The sequence below is a fragment of the Puma concolor genome, chromosome D3 (genome assembly GCF_028749965.1).
Source record: "Puma concolor isolate L17-30 chromosome D3, mPumCon1.1.hap2, whole genome shotgun sequence".
NCBI classification, from domain to species: domain Eukaryota; kingdom Metazoa; phylum Chordata; class Mammalia; order Carnivora; family Felidae; genus Puma; species Puma concolor.
Window position 1 is genome coordinate 94,510,446 of NC_141678.1, and position 16,326 is coordinate 94,526,771.

Consider the following 16,326-nt stretch of genomic DNA (forward strand, 5'->3'; position numbering starts at 1 on the left):
GTTGTAGTCCATTACTACCATTTTTTCTCAGTGCTCCGATTGTCCCAGGTTTGGCCAGCGGGAGCCCCTCACGCTGACTCCTCTGGTGAGGCCCTTGGGTCGGCGCGTGGCCGTGTTTTCTGACACCGATGGTATTTAGGCTCCTGCTCCCCAGCTCTGGAATCACCCCATTCTCCAAGAAATCGTGCTTCCTTTTAATGGAGACTGACATTTGGGAACCGAGATCCGGGCGCACAAGTGACGTTTTGCCCATCGCGCTTGTGTGCTGAGCTCCGTGTTTAGAGCTTGGCGGAGGGCTGTGAGCCGCCCTGGCCTGTCGCAGGAAGACGGAAGGTGAGACCCAGCCTGCGATAGCGCTGGCTCCGCCAGCAGAGAGTCAGGGTGCCCGGCTTCCTCACACTGTGCTCTTCCTGTGCCCTCGGACCTTCCCATCAGACCAGACACAAAAGCTGATGCGTGCAAAAATTTCAGGAAGAATTTGATATTTGTGTATTTCGGGAAAAATTACTTCTTTAGGAATTGCGTCGTGATTTTCCTATGGATTTTTTTCAAGGACAGACCAGGAAAGTTAGCATTTACTGGTGACTGACTTGACATTCTGGGGCTGGTCTCCCGGGTGAAGTGTTTTCTCCAGAGGTCACAGCATGCCCCTCCCCGCAGGGTGTGGTGGTGTTGGCTCTTTGTTGGGTTGAGGGTAGAAACAGTAGGGTCACTGCCTGCCTTTCATCCCTCTCGCATCAGTATCTGCAGATGAAATCATGTACGGAAAAAGGGCATTACTGTTACCTCTTAAAAATACTCTTTCCCTCTCTCTTGGGCATCCGTTACTTTTTTTGAGAATCCTTTTAGCGCTTGTAAAGATGCAGAAGAAGTCCACCGATAATGTTGAGCTCCGCTCTGACCCCGCAAGACAGTTCTGAATGACCTTTTAATTCAGACAGAAGATAGGGTCTCTTTACCCTCCTTTCAATTCGGACGAGATGTTTCCGAGCTGCTGTCCCCTGGGCCACATGTGAGTGTTGGTGTGGCCGAATGGGAAAGGGGTGGGGGACAGACAGCTCGTTGCCTTGGCCACACGTCTCCGTCCTTTGTGACAGTCACAAGTCGTCATGTGCTGCACTCGGGCACATGTGCTGTTTGTGCAGTGTGTGTGTGTCCCGTGTGGTCCAGTCCGGTGTGCAGCTCTCCCGCTCTCCTTCCTGGGCTGCAGCTAACTCCAGAAGCTGGTCTTGAGGGGCACACCACCAGCTGGGGTGGCTCGGCGGCCACACACGGCATCTTTTTACCTTATCCTTGGTCAACGTTTGCCGGAAACGTCTTTGCGAAGACACGTGGCTCCTCCCTTGTGTGTGGAGACCGTATTGTATTGTGTTTTTAATCACTTCCCCCCCCTTCGCCTGGCAGGTGTGGCCTCGGCACCCTGTATGGATTTACAAGTGGTGGGTTTCTACTGTCACGTTGCTTGGCTTGGGGGCCTCTTTGCTAGATGCGGCACGTTAGTGTTTTCTGACTTGGGTAGTCTGAGAAGATTGAGGGACGTTTTGTTTTGCCTCAGATGATGGTATACCTCCTCCCGCTGCTGTGTGGACTCACCCGCCTGTGCTGATCCCACGTCTGTGTCAGGTGTAACGTGACAGACATTGCCAGGGTGAATTTAGGTGGAGACCTCGTGTCTAAATTTAGTAAATAGGAAAATTCTCTGTTCGTATTCACTATAGGGAGCTTTGAGCTTTGAACGCTATGGGTGACTCTTTTACATCAGAGAGAGGTGTCGAGTTTTGGAACGAAGGCATCTTGTGGGGGGGTTAGGTTGATTTGTGAGTCATTCATGTAGCTCTTACACGTGTCACGTGATGACGACGTGTAGTGTCGCCACAGAGGGGGTCCTCATAGAAGCTTTGTGTGGTGTCCGTTTCGTGTGCCAGTCGTTGTTCAACGTTAAGTATTCTTTTCAGGTGTTTGGGGTCATTCGAGTCGTCCCAAGTGCCTTTGAGAGCAGGGCCCCCTGCACCTGCTTCCTGGCTGTCACCGACTGCCTTCTTCTTGGGGGTGGATGGATGCTGCTGAGGCACGTGGCCTTGGATAGTCCACCAGGAAGGGCTTCTAAGCTGACACCCCGTGTGCTTATCATCTGCCCTGGGGTTTGCAAGGGCGTATCCTGTGCCCACTAGGCCCCTCCCTGTCGATGCCAGTAGCTGCCCCCAGGTTGTGACAGCTGGAGGCGTCTCCAGGCCCAGTTTCCCGTGGGGAGCAAACACAGCAGGTGACTGAGCCCTGATCTGCTCTGTGGAATAAGACAGGCAAAGCTCCTTGCAGCACAGAAAGTTACATGACTTTTAATGTCATCTGTAGAGAGAAGACTTTGTAGAGAAAGGTACACGTTCAGGCCACGTTGCCAAGGGCGTGTGGAGTGGTTAGAGCGTGTGCCCCCACCCCTGTGCCCCTTCGTCCCCACCTGCCTCCCGGTTGCCTGCTGACAGCTAGGCTTTGCCTGGGACTTGGAAACAAGTTGACAGAGCAAGGACTCTGTGTCTCCTGGGCCTTCACGGGATGGCCTGGCGGAGCGCATATGTGCTTCACGCAGTGCGGTGGGAGCTGAGAGGACTTCCGGGAGGAGGTGTGGCTCTGGATATGGGTTCAGATAGAAAGAAGAGGCAGAGGTGGCAAGTGGCAGCCTGGTCTAAGCCGAGGGAGCCCCCGTGTCGGGGGGACCTCCGGCAGCACTCGGGGGGCACACCACTGGTGGAGCACATGGGACCTGAGTGGCCATGGAGTGGCATGGCGAGGTCCTAGGGATCTGCGGGGTGACAGGAAGGCCGGCTGCCGTGACGCTGGCTGTCACACTGGATGGCACGCCTCCCTTAGCCTGGGTTGCTCTGCGCAGGTGACGTGCAAAGCCCCCCGGTGACCGGATGGTGCTGGGGGCACAGGGCCGGGCCGCAGTGCAGGTGCCCGGGGACTAGTCACGTGCTCCTCTCTGCCTCGCTGCGGTGCTCTGCCACAGGGTCCTCTGGAAAGGCCACCAGCAGCCCTAAATCCCCAAGTTTGGTGGCCGTGTCCTCGTTAGTTGGTGGTCTGCCGGTACCAGATATGCATTTTAACTGCATGGTTTGGCGAGTTCTGACAAACGTGTGTGCCTTGGAAAGCACCACCCACAGTCACGATGTGAACGTCTTCGTCCTGGTGTGTGTCTTGATGCTGTCCGGTGTCTCTTCGGGGCGTTTGACACTGATACTCCTTTCCCGGAATGTTCCCTCCCTGGTGTCTGCTGTGGACCCGGCTCCTCAGCCTTTGCGAGCACTGATTTTGTTTTCTGCTACACTTGACCTTAGCCAAAAGGCCGAGAAACGATGATGATTTTGCTTTTCGATTGGCATTCTTTTTTCCGCCTGTCCCTTAATTGTTGGGGTTCCCCAAAGGCCTGCCATCTGTTTTATTGGCAGCGGTTAAGCCCTAGCCTGGGATAAGCAGCCCACGAGACCTGTATTCGTGGTCCTGTCCACGTCCAGGCACACGTCCACCTGTGTGGGCAGCTGGTGGTGCCTGTGCCTCCCTCGCTCGGTTTTCCAGGCAGACTTGTCCTTTTCGTGCCTGGTCCCTGGCAGGCTCACTCCAAGAACATCTGCGAGTGTCCACGGCGCTCCTGGCTCCCTCGGCTCTCACTTCTGGCATCTCCTGCCTGCACTGGTGCACTTAGAGCTCGTTTGCCCGCCCCGCTCCCGGCACCTTCGCGGCGCCACCTGTGGGTCCTCCCTGCTGCGTTCAGGGCTCTGGACCCTTGAACGGTTGGTCTCGAGTCTGCCACTTCCCACGTGCTCTTAGCTTGGGCGATCTGAAGCCAGCTGTGCCTCACCTGTGTGGCTTCGCCTTGGCTCCCCTCTCCATCCCACACCTGCTTCCTCTCGGTTTGTCATGACCCTCCTGTCACCTTGTCCTGGAAGAGGGGCTGTCCTAGAAGCTTCCTTCTACTGGAGGAGAATCAATCCTCTAGAATTAGCTGCCCATTCAGGACTCCCCTTGAATGTCAGTGACCTGGGCAAGACCAGGATTTCTTAAGGACGCAAAATATCTGATAAATTGGACTGGGTTAAAATTTAAAACCTGATCTTCAAAAACCGCTGTTAAGAAAACGCAAAGGCTGACTACCAACTGGAAACACATACCTCACAAAGTGTTTCGACCTGTTTATTGCTCGAGCCGGACACCAAATGTGTCTTCGGGTTAATGTTTTAGGAGAGGTTGGTGGAATCTTCCTTTCCCGTTTTTGGGGATTCATGAAAAAAATACTCCCCAAGCCATGAGTTTGCATAGAGAAACGGGTGAAGTGGGTTAGTGCAGACTGGCTTTTTCATGTCATGCGTGTCTGCCGTGTCCACAAAGGAGGCCTGGCCAGCAGGTCACACCGCACCCGAGACTGGAGTCCTTCTGCTCCTGGTGCCTGGGTGGCCTGCGCCTTCTTACGCGACTATAGGTCCCCAGAACCTGTAATTAAAACACAGGCAATATCAGCATTTTTAAAACCTACCCCTAGCATTCCAGGGGGCAACCAGCAGCTTTTTGCCAGGGTCCAGAAGGCCCGACAGACCCCCCGGAAAACCCTATTAGCCAACAGTTGACCTACACCTTTGACTTTTGGGAAGGTGCACGGCCGTCCCCTTGCCAGCTCTGCCCATGTCCTCCCAGACGTGTCGCCTTTCTGGACCTCTTACTTCCCCGCCTGCACTTGGGAGAGCAGGACAGGCAAGGAGGGGGCCCAGCAGGACGGAGTCTGAACAGCCGGTCGTCCGCAAGGTGGGCCACCCGGCGGGCAGCTCCGTGGGAGGGAGTGTTCCTCGTGTGGCAGGAGCCGAGCCGGCTGTCCGAGGGAGGGCTGATTCGGGGGTGCCCGCCGTGAGGGCTGGGGTACGAGAGGCCCGGACCGTGGCAGCCGCTTGGTGGGGGTGGGGTGGGGTCTGGACGATGAAGGAAGGGTTCTTCTGCAGGGACGTGAGTCGGGACCGGGTTTGGTGGGACGAGGTGCTGCAGGGCCGGGCAGGTGGGGAAGGCCAGACCCGAGCGCCTGCTCCGGACGCCAGCAGCACAGGGCCCGGTGGTAGAAGGCTGAAGAGACAGCACAGGGCACCCAGAGAAGGTGGGCAGCGAGCGGGGCGGGGGTGGGGGGGGGGGGTCCCGAGGCCTGCCGGCAGGAATATAGAGCCCGAAGACATCTCTGGGCCGGTTGGCGGAGGACTGGGGAGACGGCGGGTTCTAGGTAGAGGTGGCGATGGTGCTGAAGGCAGGAGCGCGCACCCACGGAGAGGGAAGAGGCAGGCGGCAGAGCGTGGCCCTGCCCCGCGCTTGGTTTACGGTCGAGCCAGCTGCCGGGCTGCGGACACACAGGGGCGTCGGGGCGCCACGTACCCGGTCGTGAGCGGCAGAGTCGGGCGGGAGGGGAAGAAGGAGGCCCTGTGTGGAAGGGGGGTGCCGTCCCTGGCAGCCGTGCGCCCGTGGAGGCCGTTGGGTCCGGAAGCTCTGGGGCCGTCTGGGTGGCCATCCGTGCGGCCTTGCTTTGTGAGGAAGCACCCAGGAAGGCCCCGCGTCCCAGATGCTGGCCTGACCGCCGCCTGGGTGCCCCCGGGTCTAGGTAAGGGGCAGGAGACTCCCACGGCCCCGAGTTACAGGGCCTCCAGAGCTCTGACCACGCAGCCTTTGGGTTTGTGTGGAAATCGTCGCGTGGGGTGAAAACTGGGAATACTACAGGAGTTCCGTCAGAAAACTTGCACTGAATCAGAGCCGCTCTGTAGACTGGGAACAGTATTTGGGAGACGACACCGTTAGTTATTTGTTGGTATTCTAGCAAGTTGCGCCTTGCCACGTTAGCGTAGGTTTCCGTGTTTTAAATGGTTTCTCAGAAGCCTGAGAGTGTCAATATTTCACATACCCTAGGCTTTCACGTCGTCCCAAGTCCGTTCTCCCGACAGGACGTGCCTAGTTTTTCGTCTGTCGTGCGTGGTCGTTCTGGGTTGCCCCGTGGGGACCCGTGGGCGAGAAGCCCTCCTTTCCCGCCCCGGAAGCAGAGCCCCGCCACGGGGTGAGGCGCGCCGGGTCAGGTGGGGGTCGCTGGGAAGATCGGTACTGAACCCCGGGGGCTGTACACCCTCGGGGCGTGTGGTCAACCAGGGGATTGTGCTTCTCCCCTTCCTGACGTGGGACCGTCTTCGCCTCTGTTTCTAGGGCCGTCCTGGTGCGGTTGGAAGGCTGTAGCCACCCGGTTGTCATGAAAGGCTTGTGTGCCGAGTGTGGCCAAGACCTGACCCAGTAAGTCCTGGCAGCTTGCGGGTGGAAGGCGGCGCCTCTCCGCGTTGGAGGTGGCACGGGGGCCTCAGGCACCCTGCTGTGTCCGGTGACCCGAGGCAGTCTCTCGGGGAGGTGTCCTTTCTGGTTTTATTTCCATAAGTCCCGAAAGCATGGAGCACGTCGGATGCTCACAGGCGAGCTCGGTTTGCTTTCCCCTCCCCGCCGAGCACACTGCACATCCTCCCGGGCCCCCCGGGCCCCCCCGCCCCACTCCCTGGGCTCCTTCACCACCAGTGCTGTGCGGTCACGCTCATTGTCTGTGCAGAGCAGCGCAGACTGTCCTGTGTTTGCGTAGGTGAGGGCCTCTGTTGCCGTGTGGCCGTCACAGTTCATTTCCAAGAGACCTTCGTGTTTTGTGAGAACTTGGCCTGTTGTCAGACCCTGGATGGCCTCTCAGCAGCTGGCCGCAGAAGGACGTGCTGCACTGAGCTAGCAGTGAGCCTCACCTGAAGTGTGAATTAAAATCCTACCCTGGAAGCCCCGGGTGCTTTCCGGGCGTGGGTCGTGGGGTCACCCACGGTCCTGCGTGCCTTCTGTGTACAACTCGTTCAGGGTGTTCACGTCTGGCCCTTCTCCCGTGTGCAGGTTGCAGAGTAAGAACGGGCAGCAGCAGGTGCCTCTGTCCACGGCCACAGTGTCCATGGTGCACAGCGTCCCAGAGCTGATGGTGAGCTCCGAGGTGAGTCCTGCCTCTGGCGGGGGCGACGTGTCGGACAGAACATCTCCGGAGAACGGCAAGGAGCATGTGTGGGCCTTGTGCCGTGCAGAGGACGGTTGCAGAAAGTGCCGCGTCTGCGGGCGTCATAGCCGCTGGTGGGACCGGCGGTGTGTGAGCAGCGTGCCGCCCCCCCCTGCTTCTGCTTTCCCAGAGGGTCCTGCTTACCGGGGATGCGCCGGCCTCACGGCCTCGGAGCCGGGAGCCCTCCCGGGTGCTGTGGCTCACATGGTCCCCCGTGCGTGGCCGGAAGCAGTGGGTCTGGGAGGCCGACCGAGGGGAAGGCCGGAAGCTGCCGGAAGCTGCAGTTTGAGGGCTGGGAGCAGGCGGCTGTGCGTCGGACCTGAGCGGGCAGCGCCGGCGGAGCGGACGTGGGGGCGGGGGGGGACGGGAGAGCACGCCAGTTCGGCCCTCCTGTGGGGCAGTCCCCGAGCATCCCCGTACCCGCGGACCTAGCGCACGAAACCGCCCTTACTTCCCCTGCATTTCAGAAGTCACGCGGGCAGTGTGGGTCAGGGGTGTCCTGACCCCCATTTTCATAGGCCAGGGGTGCAAATGGCGGGTGAGGGAGAGACACCAGGATGAAGCCCTTGATGGGTTGTGCAGAGACTCAGCTCTTGGTGGGGACCAGTCTCCCGGCTGCCCGTTTATGTAGGTGGCGGGTGAAACTTCTTCAGTCACGATTTGATGAGATTTGTGCTTTTAAAAAAATTTATTGAAGTTCTGGTTGGTTAACACACAGTGTTGTGTCGGTCTCAGGAGTAGACTCCGGTGATGCGTCACTCAGGGGCCACACCCGGCGCTCATCCCAGCCCGCGCCCTCCTCAGTGCCCGGCACCCATCCGGCCCCTCCCCCACGCGCCTCCCCGCCAGCCACCCTCAGTTCGTTCTGTGTGGTTAAGAGTCTGTTGTGGTGTGCCCCCGTCTGTTTTTGTGGACACAACCGGTTTCTTTTCATTTCTTTTTTCATTGGTTTACACGTTAAATCATAGGATTACGATCACAAATCATAACGTCATCAGAGTTTGGACCCAGTGGACTGGCTGGGGAGGCTGGGGTCTGGGCAGCATGGCCCCATGTGCTGTGTTAGCGTGCAGAGAGCCTCGAAGCACCTCTCCCGGCTTCTTTTGGTTTCTCCTGACAAAATCGAATTTTGTTTTGGATCCAGATGTACTTACCGACTTTCCTTTCTATTTCGCTTCAGCAAGCCAAGGAGCTGGGAAGGCAAGACCAGCAGCGGCTACATCGAAACAGAAAGCTGGTGCTCATGGTCGACCTGGACCAGACGCTGATCCACACGACAGAACAGCATTGCCAGCAGATGTCAAACAAAGTGAGCGGCCCCAGCAGCTCCTCTCGGCGATGCTTCTTGGGCCAAGGAGGCTGGCTGGGGCGGGAGCCCAGGGCCCATGCTCCCAGGGCCATTTCCCCTAGCTGGTTCCCACCGGGAGGTGCCGAGGCACGCTCCCACCCTCTGGTGCCTGGTCCACACGTGGTCCCGTGAATCAGGAAGGTTGAGGGTTCGGGGCCTGGAGGACCCAAGGCCCAGTGGTAGACAGTGGGGTGGACGGCAAGGGAGGAGTGGTCCGGGGGGGACACAAGCCGGCAACACCTCTGGAAATACCTGGAACACTGGGGGCGGGGGTGCAGGTGGGTACCTGGGCCTGCACTCACGACAGCAGATAGAGGCTGGGTCCGCTTTGCATAAATCCTTCCGGGAAATTAAATTTCCAGAGAAAGTAAAGAGTCAGGGGCGGAACCCTGTTTGAGTATACGTCGAGCCTCTTCCCACCCTTCGCTCCTTTCCTCTGTATGGAGCCTGGGGACTTAAATTTCTGGCCCCTCCCCAAGGCATTGAGTCGTGCCCGTTACGGATGGCTGTCTGAAGGCTGGCACCATCTTCTGCCTCCTTGACTAAGGAGGCCTCACCGGCGTGGACGTGGTCAGTTATTTAAAGTCTTTGTTGGTGGGGTTGATGTGCAGACTGTTGTCGGTGCCTGCAGGTGTCGGTTCCTAGCTGTGGCTGCGCGTGGTGGGAGAGCCTCTGACAGGCCAGCAGCCAGGGATGTGAGACCCCAAGGGCAGCAGGACAGGTCTGCTCGTGGTCCCGGGATGGGCGTGTGTCTTGGGGGGGTTCGCTGCAAACTTTTCTCGGAACACACCAGGCCGTTTTAGTTTGGCCTCGTGAATAAATCCAGTGACACAGGCGCAAACGTGGACCATCTCCGCTAGTCCCGTAGGCCGCAGAGTCACTTCTGCCTCCGGACGTTGCTGACGGTGAGGACTGATCTCCTACTCGTGAGCGGAGAACTTGTCCTCCAGCAACATCCTTGTCACTTCAGTTCTGTCTCCCATAAAACAGCGTGTATTTTTTTTAAGTTTATTTTGGGGGGGGGGGAATCCCAAGCAGGCCGCACTGTCAGCACAGAGCCCAACATGGGGTTCAAAGTCACGAACCATGAGCACATAACCTGAGCCGAAATCAAGAGTCAGACGCTGAAGTGACTGAGCCACCTAGGAGCCCCAACAGCACGTGTTTTAGTTGTATTAGCACTTTTTTGCTATCGTAACATCTCGTGTCACCATATATTTTTGTGTGCAGCATAAGGTGTTAGTAAATACTCTGCGACTGTTTCATTCATAACAACTCTGCTTAATTATCTTACAGCTGGAGGACTTCAGGGGCGCCTGGGTGGCTTGGTCGGTTGAGCGTCCGACTTTGGCTCAGGTCATGATCTCATGGTTTGTGAGTTCAAGCCCCACATTGGACTGCTTGCAGTCAGTGCAGAACCTGCTTCAGATCTGTCTCTCCCTCTCTCTCTCCCCCTCCCCTTGTCTCTCTCTTTGTCTTTCTCTGTCTCTCTCTCAAGAAATAAACATTAAAAAAAAGAGTTGGAGAACTTTATGTAAAGCAGTAGTTTCTGCACGTATGTGCTTGTGTGTACGTGGCCATAGCCGGCTCTGGGCTTCATTGTGCCTTTGAAGTCGGCACGTTTAATTCATTTCACAGCAGTTTAAACTCGTCGTAACATGCCTGTTCCTCAGCTTGTGTGATCTACAAGGTGAAGGTCTCCTCTCATCCACGTGGACGGGCCTCAGCTCTGGCTGGCCTCCATGGCTCCACCCCCACCCATGCCCACAGGTTACCTGCGGGCCAGCTCTGCCCAACACTCAGGTGTGCACCCACACACCTGTTGTGACGTCTAGAAAGATGTGTTTAACTCTTCACTTTGGCAACCTGAACTTGTGTTTTTAAGGACGTTTATATGCACCTGTGGAGGACACGGAACGTGATTTCTAGAATTCCATACTCCAAAATGTTTTAACAGAACAGCTGCTTCATGAAGGGTTTGACCACTTTAGAGCTAGTAAAAAGTAAGCCCAGGGTCGCTTACTTTTAGTTTTCAGTGTTTCAGAGTTCTCTTACTGAGAAGATTAATGATAAATAGGGATTAAAAGGATCAACGTTTAGTTTCCTAAGGAAAATAAGTTTCTTTGTATATTAATGACATGTAACTTGTTGGCGTTACTAATCTTACCTGTCTACTAAAAGTGGTTTGAAATACTGTTTCAGGTTTGGTGTTGTATTTGTAAGTTAGTAAACCCGTATCTTAAAGCAGTCACTGAGCCAGACTAAGTTCCGTGGGACTGTTTGGTTTACTCCCATCAGTACTTGGGGGGGGGGGGGGGGGGGATCATGCGTGGATCACCGGAGACCTGTTCTAAGTGATCCGCTGTGGCCGAGCTATTTGGCAAGTGTTAGGGTTTGAGGACACAGATCCTTGCTTTGCTGTTAACAGACAAAGACCACGGTCCAAACGGTGCGAGGATCTGCTGACACCGCTGAAGCCCGTGGTTGCCGAACGTGGTGACCGTGGCGGTTCATCACAGGCAGCGACGTGGGTGGGTTCGCTGCCGGGACCGTCACTGACAGTGTCTTGGGTGGTTACCGCGGCGGGTGGGGGGCGCAGTCTGGAGGTGCCGTCCAGGCGCCTCATGCCTTCTCACCGGGCATGCCTGTTCTTCCAGGGTATCTTTCACTTCCAGCTGGGCCGCGGCGAGCCGATGCTGCACACGCGTGTGCGTCCGCACTGCAGGGAGTTCCTGGAGAAGATCGCCAGGCTGTACGAGCTACATGTCTTCACGTTTGGGAGCCGGCTGTACGCTCACACCATCGCAGGTGGGCGGCTCAGTCCTCGGTCACCCGTGCCGACTCACGCGTCGCATGGGCGTTGTCCCCAGTGGGTTAGGTCTCTCTTCATTTTCAGTGACATCCTTAAAGACAAGGGGACACACGAAGCTCTCCCAGGCTCCTTTCCAGTCCCCGAGCTAGCTCTTGCCTCCCCAAATGGGCAGGCCACCCCCGCTCTGGTCAGGCGCACGCCGCGGGCTGGTGTGAAGGTTGCTCAGCACTGCAGCTGTGTGGAAACGTAGAAACTTGCTGCGTAAGCCTTCTCAGGGTGTTTTTGTTTTGGTTTGGAAATACCTCTGGAGCCGTGTTGCTTACTGACGCTCTAAGTGCAGGTAAAACGATCGTCTCTTACTTGTAAATGAATGTCGTGGTGACTTAGTGTTAACCTGTTGTCTTGGTGCAGCTTAGTGGTTGTGTGCTGGCCGTGCGTGTGCCTCGTGTGTGCGTAGGTGTCCCTAGTGGTGCCCACCGGTGGCCCGTCTGGCTGGGGGCGGAGCCCCGAGCCCGGCCTTCACCCCGCGCAGGGGCAGCTGGGGCCCGGTCCGCCCTGACCGACTGTGGATGTTGGCACCTGCATTGTAGGTGCTCACAGCTCCTTCGTGGCCAAATAAAGTACTTCCGAATGGAAATATTTTTACGGGTTGGTTTTGGTCTTTGTTGACGGAGAAATGACTTCCGAATCCTCCTCTACACCTAGCGCCCCGTAAGAGGTTGTTACCACGAGCACATCGGCTGTGTGTGGAAGTTCCTTCCTCGTGCAAGAAGGAACTTTCCTGAGATGCGAACGTGGTGGGACCACTCCGTGGAACTCTCGTACCAGTCGTACCAGTGAGCACCAGCACCCTGGGTGGAGGAGCGGTTAGGTCCTCGGGTGCCCCCCTCAGGCTGCCTCCTGGCACAGGACGACTTGCCCTTCCCCTGCGGAGCCTTGGCATCTCTCTGGACCTCCATCAGGAGGACCTGCATGGGGTAGAGAAGATAACACCAGTGTAAATAGAAGGGCTTGGGGGAGGCGTCCCTGGCAGTCCAGAGGATGTTCCCGGGGGCCTCAGCCCTCCAGAGCGAGGCCCACCTCAGGCCGTCGGCGCCCTCTGCGCCTCACGCGCTTTGTGCCTGAGAGTCCACGTCCAGAGACGTGGCAGGAAGTTCCCCTTCCTGTGGGCCAGCGTCCCCGCACGGGCGGGTGCAGAGCCCCTCGGCCGAGCAGCACTGAGTCCGGGGAACCCACAGTCACCGCGTGGCCGCCTCCAGCACGGGCGACGGCACCGCGCACGCAAGAGGCCCTGGGAGGAAGCCCGTGGCCCGAGGGACGAGTGCCCCACGTGGCTTTGAGGTGGTCGAGCCTTCAGAGGGCAGGACGCTGGCACAGGCAGGCCCTGGGGCCGGGTGGGTGCATTCTGGCACCAGGTGGGTAGACTTGCTCGTTGGCAGGAGACTGCTGGGGCCCTGCCGTGGTTTTTCACCAGTTTCCAGCCATGGTTTCTACACCTTCCTCTTCCTGTCACCTTTCACGTTCTGAAAGTTCTCGCTTTCACAGAGTGTATGTTTTTAGTGTAGTTAGGACACATCTCTTTTTATTCGGATGAAACCGTTAAGCGTTTGAGGTGCTTTTCACTTACTGTAGAGATTCCAGTAATTCTATGAGAAGCTTCAGGTTTAGCCACTGAGTGACATCAGTGTTCGTATGGGACTTACGTTTTTCTTACTTAGTAAGGATGTACATTTGGAACGTTTCTTCTCTGAGTCAGTGTTGTTTGTTCATAAGCACACAGATTTAAACCCTTTAAGTGCTGCGTGGAAGGCCCTGTGCACGGCGGCGTGGGGCACGCGGTGCAGACACCAGGGCCCTGGGGCGCACTGGCTTTGATGGGGGGTGTCTGGTGGTCCTGGGGTCCCGGCCGACAGTGAGTTGTGGAGGTGGGCTGCCGTGCCCGCCTTCACAACGATGAGGGGATACACCCTGAAAGGGTCTCCAGAGGACGCGGCCGTATCGCCGGATGGGCACGAAGCTGCCCGGCGCCTGGCTCACTGCTTCGCAAACGGCCGAAGGTGCGGGGAAGCTGCACGTGGCGGCACAGCCGGACTCTTCAGTCCCGGCGCCCCACACGCCACAGGCTGTGTTCACATGTTTGTCGCCCCCACGCACCGCGAGCATCCCCGGGGCGTGCTGCTGAGCCGTGTTCATCTTCTGTTCTCAGCCAAGTCCCAGGTAGTGTTAGATTCAGTAAATGTTCCGCAAACTCATGCCTTTAAACACAGTAGAAGGAACCGCGAGTGAATCACAGTCCTACCAGGAAAGACGAGGGCGGTGGGTGTCCGTGTGTGACGCTTTGTGTCCCTGCTGTCCTCACAGTACAGAAGGGGCTTCACCACCTGCAGAGCAGGACATTCGCGGCTCACGTGTCTGACCTTCATTTTGTTTTCTTTCCAAAGGCTTTTTAGACCCTGAGAAGAAGCTTTTTTCTCATCGAATATTATCGAGGGATGAATGTATTGACCCATTTTCTAAAACAGGAAACCTTAGGTACGTACCTGGTTGTGTTCATCTCCGGGGCTCGCTGGGAAGTTTGTGGCGGAGAGAGCACCAGACCCATGATTCTGGGTTTATTCCCCCCATTCCTTCGTCCCCCGCCCCCCGCCATGGCACCCAGAAAGCCTGCTGTCTTACCACCACAACCCTGCCTCCCCCACTCCCCGAGCATCCAGGCAGTGGTGGGCTCCTGGGGTGGGGCTTGGCTGGGGCCCCAGAAGTCGGGGGTCTGGGGAGGGCAGCTGAGAACAGGGCTGGGACGTGAGGGACGAGGGAGGTGACAAGCCAGGGGATCGGAGCCCTCCCAGGCACCACAGCTTGAGAAGAGGAGGGGCTGGTATTTCCTTAGGGGCTTGCACGCTGCGAGTCCTGCTGGTTCGTCAGATCTGGAGTCACGTTCCCACCTCTTTCCCGGCACCGCCATGGGCCCCTGCCTGTCCCCCCTCTGCTCTTAGAGCGGGCGCTCCCACCCCATCCAAAGGCTCCTGGACATTTCAGGACTTGGCCCATTTCTCCCCGGAAAGATCGCCCCTGCCCCCCCATCCTATACGGCATCAGTTGTAGTTTGTTTCCTTGTATGTTGCTTCCTAAGGATACCTGGGCAGTGACAGCGAGGCCTGTGGCCTTCTGCCACCGCTGGGCTTCCTCAGGGAGTGTTCCATGTTTCAGATTCAGGCCCCCCCGCCCCGCCTGCCGCCCCAGACCTATTGGAGACCGAAGGAGCCAAGGGGAGAATGAGCACTCCTTTCAGAAACAGATACTGCATTTGCTAGTTAGCGTCACACTGATGAAAACAAAGGACGACGGGCGGTGCTGTCCGTGACTGACTCGGGGGTGGGGGGAGGCTGCCTACAGCAGCAGCACTGGGGAAAGGTGGCCCGATCCCTCCCCGGCAGGTGACCTGCACGTGGCTCACGGAGGTGCAGGCAGCAGGGCTCTCTTCCCAGTTTTTATCTCCCTCATCTAGAGTTACAGGTGCCAGAAAGCATCAACTCTGTTGTTATTTTAGCTGCCATATGTTTTGTCTACGGGAAACAGACTCCGAGTGATAATAATTTTGGACACGTGAACGTGCGTACCTGGGTGCCTGTAGCCGTCAGCCACTAGAGAACGGAATGGTGGGAGGCAGTCCCCCGAGTTTATTTCCAGATCTGAGAACAAATTCGCTTTGAATTTTGAGTCCTCCGAGCTCGTCCGAAGCTCAGAATTGTGGACAGAAATAGAATTTAACAAGGCTGTGTGAGGGTACCAGGACCCTTGGTAACGTTTCTGCTGACCCCGCGCATTCTGATAGTATTTTTGGACTCAAAAAGAGACCACGCAGGCGCGCTGCAGGAAACCGTTGTCTCAGATAGCTGAGCTGTGAGGTCATGTCCTCCCGCCTTGACCTGGAAGCCTTTCCCTGTGGAGGGGCAGCAGCACGCTGGCCACTGGCTCGTTAACTTGCTTTTGTAAATGTGTTGGGACGTGGCCGTTTGTGCAGTGTCTGCCGGCTGCCCAGGATGGGGGCACGGCCCCCAGACGCTAACCTCTCTGCGCCGTGGCTCCGCCTTGAGGAACGTCACAGACGGTGGAGAAGGTGTAGCTGCTGTCATCTGACTTCACCTGGGAACTTTGAGAGTTTAAATAGGAGCTAAACCAAAGTCCTGCAGTGCGATTTCCGGCTGTCTCTGATGAATCTGTGATCTACTGACTACTAGAAAAGATTATCGTGACTGATTATTTTTTGTAAAATGTGCTAGTTCTGGTGCATTTTTACTTCCAGAAATCTCTTTCCCTGTGGAGACTCGATGGTGTGCATTATTGATGACCGGGAAGATGTCTGGAAGTTTGCCCCCAACCTGATAACCGTGAAGAAATACGTCTACTTCCAGGGCACAGGGGACATCAATGCTCCCTCTGGGTCACGGGAGTCCCAGGCGAGGAGGAGAGGTGGGTGACCTGGTCGGGAGAGGAGTAGCTAGCCCAGACCTCCCTGCGTGTGTCCCGTGTCCCATCTCTGCCGTGGCTGCTGTCAGTCCGAGATTCACTCTGTCGTCATCTGTATTTCAGTGGTTGAGACCGACACCCAAACCAATGTTTGGTTTCCACTTGGTTTTTTTTTTTTTTTTTAATAGCACTAATCTAAGTATTTTCGTAATTGAATAAAGATTAAGGAATTTGCTTAGTTTAGTACATCTGAGACTTGTTATCTTGGTTCTCTTTCTTTTTTTTAAATATTTTCATTTATTTACTTTTGAGAGAGAGGAGAGAGATTGTGAACAGGGGAGGGGCAAAGAGAGAGAGAGAGAGATACAGAGAATCCCAAGCAGGCTCCATGCTGTTGGCACAAAGCCCGAAATGGTGCTCGAACCCACAAACTGCGAGATCGTGACCGGAGCCAAAATCAGGAGTTGGATGCGTAACCGACTGACCCTCCGGATGCCCCATCCTTGTTTCTGAGAAGACAAGCAGGACGCTGGGAACTTGGCCATCGCGGTCCTTGGAAAGCATGAGCTGTGGGTTGTAGCACCTCCAGCTCCTTGGTGGGTGGCGCTGTGCCCTGGCCCAGAG

The 16,326-nt window shown here is 56.7% G+C and overlaps 1 protein-coding gene across 4 annotated transcripts in view; it reads left to right on the forward strand.

Moving 5' to 3' along the window:
- The window catches only part of CTDP1 (CTD phosphatase 1), a 56,874-nt gene that overhangs the window by 4,342 nt on the left and 36,206 nt on the right, over positions 1-16,326 (forward strand). For all 4 annotated transcript variants that reach the window (XM_086683292.1, XM_086683291.1, XM_086683290.1 and 1 more), the window contains exons 2-7: positions 6,214-6,297; positions 6,922-7,015; positions 8,256-8,384; positions 11,081-11,231; positions 13,677-13,767; positions 15,539-15,705. In XM_086683292.1, coding sequence (XP_086539418.1) covers positions 6,214-6,297; positions 6,922-7,015; positions 8,256-8,384; positions 11,081-11,231; positions 13,677-13,767; positions 15,539-15,705 — 716 coding nt within the window. The remainder of the gene's footprint in view (positions 1-6,213; positions 6,298-6,921; positions 7,016-8,255; positions 8,385-11,080; positions 11,232-13,676; positions 13,768-15,538; positions 15,706-16,326) is intronic.